The 3,187-nt window shown below is 54.8% G+C and overlaps 1 protein-coding gene across 1 annotated transcript in view; it reads left to right on the top strand.

Moving 5' to 3' along the window:
- The first annotated feature begins 1,080 nt into the window (after window positions 1–1,080).
- The window catches only part of LOC105534258 (golgin subfamily A member 2-like), a 9,603-nt gene continuing 7,496 nt past the window's right edge, over window positions 1,081–3,187 (top strand). Inside the window, 9 exon segments of the mRNA XM_011972944.1 lie at window positions 1,081–1,126; window positions 1,129–1,166; window positions 1,169–1,277; window positions 1,280–1,330; window positions 1,415–1,453; window positions 1,456–1,516; window positions 1,919–2,011; window positions 2,244–2,437; window positions 2,694–3,012. Coding sequence (XP_011828334.1) covers window positions 1,081–1,126; window positions 1,129–1,166; window positions 1,169–1,277; window positions 1,280–1,330; window positions 1,415–1,453; window positions 1,456–1,516; window positions 1,919–2,011; window positions 2,244–2,437; window positions 2,694–3,012 — 950 coding nt within the window.

Here is a 3,187-nt window from a genome sequence, read left to right on the forward strand (position 1 = left end):
TGAGACAGAGTCTTGCTCTGTCACCCAGGCTGGAGTGCAGTGGTGCGATCTCGGCTCACTGCAAGCTCCGCCTCCCGGGTTCATGCCATTCTCCTGCCTCGGCCTCCTGAGTAGCTGGGATAACTATTTATTCTTAACTTTAAGTCCTAAATGATCAGTATGTATATTAGTAGATAACTGGACACAGAGCAAGGTCAGAAGGGTGACTGAGTGTGGCAGAAAGGGCAGTATCTCCAGTATTATCTGGACAATGAGTCCAGATAATGGATTCTGATACAACCATTCAAATAATGCTTATGAGTACTTGATAGCAGGGAAAAGCTTAAAATACAGTATTTTAGAGAGAAAAAAGGCAAGTTGGAAAAAAATATATGGAAAGCATGACTTCAGTCATGCATAGAGATGCTTCTACTTTAAACTTTTTTTTTTTTTTTTTTTTCTTTTCGAGACAGGATCTCGCTCTGTCACCCAGGCTGGAGTGCAGTGGCACGGTGATCTCGGCTCACTGCAGCCTCAACTTCCTGGACTCAAGCAAGCCTCTCACCTCAACCTCCTAAGTAGCTGGGACTACAGGCATGTGCCACCACACCCAGCTAATTTTTTGTATTCTTAGTAGAGATGGGGTTTTGCCATGTTGCCCAGTCTGGTCTCAAATTCCTGAGTTTAAGTAATCCGCCTGCCTCGGCCTCCTAAAGTGCTGGGATTACAGCACATAAGCCACCGCCTCTACTTTATACTTTCTTGTTGAAGTAGACTGTATTACTGATTCCCCACCCATGCCCTCTTTTTGGATATCTGGCTCCTCCTCAAATCTCTGGAAAGGGCAGCACTACAAATCCAGGGACAACTAGGGAACTCCCACCCTCGCTGCTAGGCAGACCAGTCTGTGGCTTACAGTTTAAATAGTTGGAAGAAGGACCTGAAATTTGAGGCTGGGGAGGGAGGCATGGGGTTCCAGGCAAGGGAGGCATTAGGCCTGGAGCAAGGGACCAGGGGCCTGGGCAGGCCACAGAGCAACACAGTGCCCTCACTACCCTATTAATGGGCCAGGAATCTGGAAGCTAGCCACCACATGCCCTCATGCCCAAGGTCTTCCTGCAGGTGGAGCTGAAGAGCCAAGAGGCTCAGAGCAGCGAGACCAGTACCCGGGTCACCTGCAGCAGTACCTGCTTATCAGCAGCAGGTGGCCACTTATCAGCAGCTGACCTCTGAGAAGGAGGTGCTGCACAGGCAGTTACTGCTGCAAACCCAGCTCCTGGACCAGCTGCAGCAGCAGGAACTCAGGGCAAAGCAGTGGCTAAGATGGCCCATCAAAAGTTGCAGGAGACCCAGGGGAGGGAGTTGCTGAGGACAGGGCCCTGAGAGGGACAACCTGGCAACCTCCGTGCCCTCTCACCCTCTTTCCTGGCCTCTTAGGAGCACCTGGAAGCTACCAGCCAGCAGAAACAGCAGCTAAAGCACAGTTGAGCCTCATGGTTCTCCCTGGGGAAGGTACAGGAGACACTCGGAGGAAGAGGCGAGAGCCCCAGGAGGAAAGGGGGACTGTTAGCAGCATAGGATTGAGGAGTTGGAAGAGACCTTTAAGACAGCTGGTCATTATGCCGACCACGTGTCAGTGCTATGTTCGGTATCAATATGGTGACCTCCTGGGAGCAGGAGGCCATCAGGTTGCCTAAGGACAGGAGAACTGGCCCAGGTCAGAAAGGGAGCAGGTCAGGACTCCCACACCAATCGGTAGTGGGACTGTGCCTGGGCAGTATAGCAAGATCTTGGTTCTTAAAAGTAAAAATAAAGAACAGCTCATTCCTCTCTGGGAATGGGCTGATTCAGGGTTACACAGGGAGGGTGGGGGCAGAGGTGGGCCCCCAGTACTTCCCTTGTTGGGTTGTCTGATGAGACCCCTCTGGCCACCCCCTAGAAGAGATGGAGGAGAACATCTGGACAGTGAGGAGGAGGAGGCACCTCGGCCCATGCAGAACATCCCAGGGGACTGGGAGAGCCGGGAGGGCAGGTGAGCCTGACTTTCCCTGCCTCTACTTTGTCACCTTCCTCGGCGGTCCCTCCCAGATCCCCTTATGTTCTTGGTTTCCCTGAATTCTGATTTCTGTGGACTTTCACTCCTTCCAGGAGCCAGTGGTCAAACACCATTTCACCTGTGACCAACAGGTGCACACCCTGAGCCCCAAGGGAAGGGGCTGCGCTCCACCTCCCTGCCCCGGTTGTTCTGTGTATGTCCCTACAAGAACAGTCACCTCTTGCCTTCAAGTGGCATTTTTCAACTTCGCTGGAGCCAATGCCCAGGAAGAGCAAAGGGTGTGCTGCCAGCCCCTGGCTCACCCAGTGGCTTCATCCCAGAGGACCCCAGGGACTGGGCGTGAGTCTGTGTGTGGGGAGACCCACCGAGCCCTGCAGGGGGCCATGGAGAAGGTGCAGCTGAGTAGGTCCTGGCATGGGCCAAGAACGGTGTGAGTGGGGCAAGGCAGCTTGTTCTTGAGATGTGACCCCATTATTTTGACTCTAGAGCAACTTTATGGAGGACAAGGTGGACCTGAAGGAGCCGGTGGAGAAACTAGAGCTTCAATTCATCCACCTCTTGGAACAGACACCATAAGTGAGCGGGAGGCCAGGATACGGCAGGGGGAGCTGCTGGGCCGTCAGAGGGGCCCCAGCCTCTGAGCTGTGTCCTCCCACAGGAAACTACATCAGCCAGGGGGCAGTGCCAAAATGCGGCACTGGGAGAGGAGGACATCATCAGGCTGGCCCAGGACAAGGAGATGCAACTAGGGTGTGCAACATCTCTGTGGGGGTGGGAGTAGGGGTGGGGGTGAACTTGGGCACCAGCACCGGCATGACAGCTAAGCACCCCTCCCTCCAGGTGAACCTGCTGGAGCTGCAGGGACAGGTGTTGCGGCTTGTGGGCGACCACAACGAGGGGCACGACAAATTCCTGACCACTGCCCAGAGTCCTGGTGATCAGCCCGCTCTAGGAGCCCCAATCCCCCAGGAGCTTGGGTGTGCTGACAAGCAGGGTGGTGAGTAGAGCGCTCAGGTGGGGTGGGTAGGCAGGAGCAGGGGAGGCTCACACTGAGCTCAGATCCCCTCCTCCGTCTGTCTGAAGATCTTCGTGGCTGAGCCTCACTGACAGCGTGGAGCCTGCACCAGGAGAGGCCAGGGAGGGTTCTCCCCA

Source organism: Mandrillus leucophaeus, unplaced genomic scaffold (assembly GCF_000951045.1).
Source record: "Mandrillus leucophaeus isolate KB7577 unplaced genomic scaffold, Mleu.le_1.0 Scaffold1320, whole genome shotgun sequence".
Lineage (NCBI taxonomy): Eukaryota > Metazoa > Chordata > Mammalia > Primates > Cercopithecidae > Mandrillus > Mandrillus leucophaeus.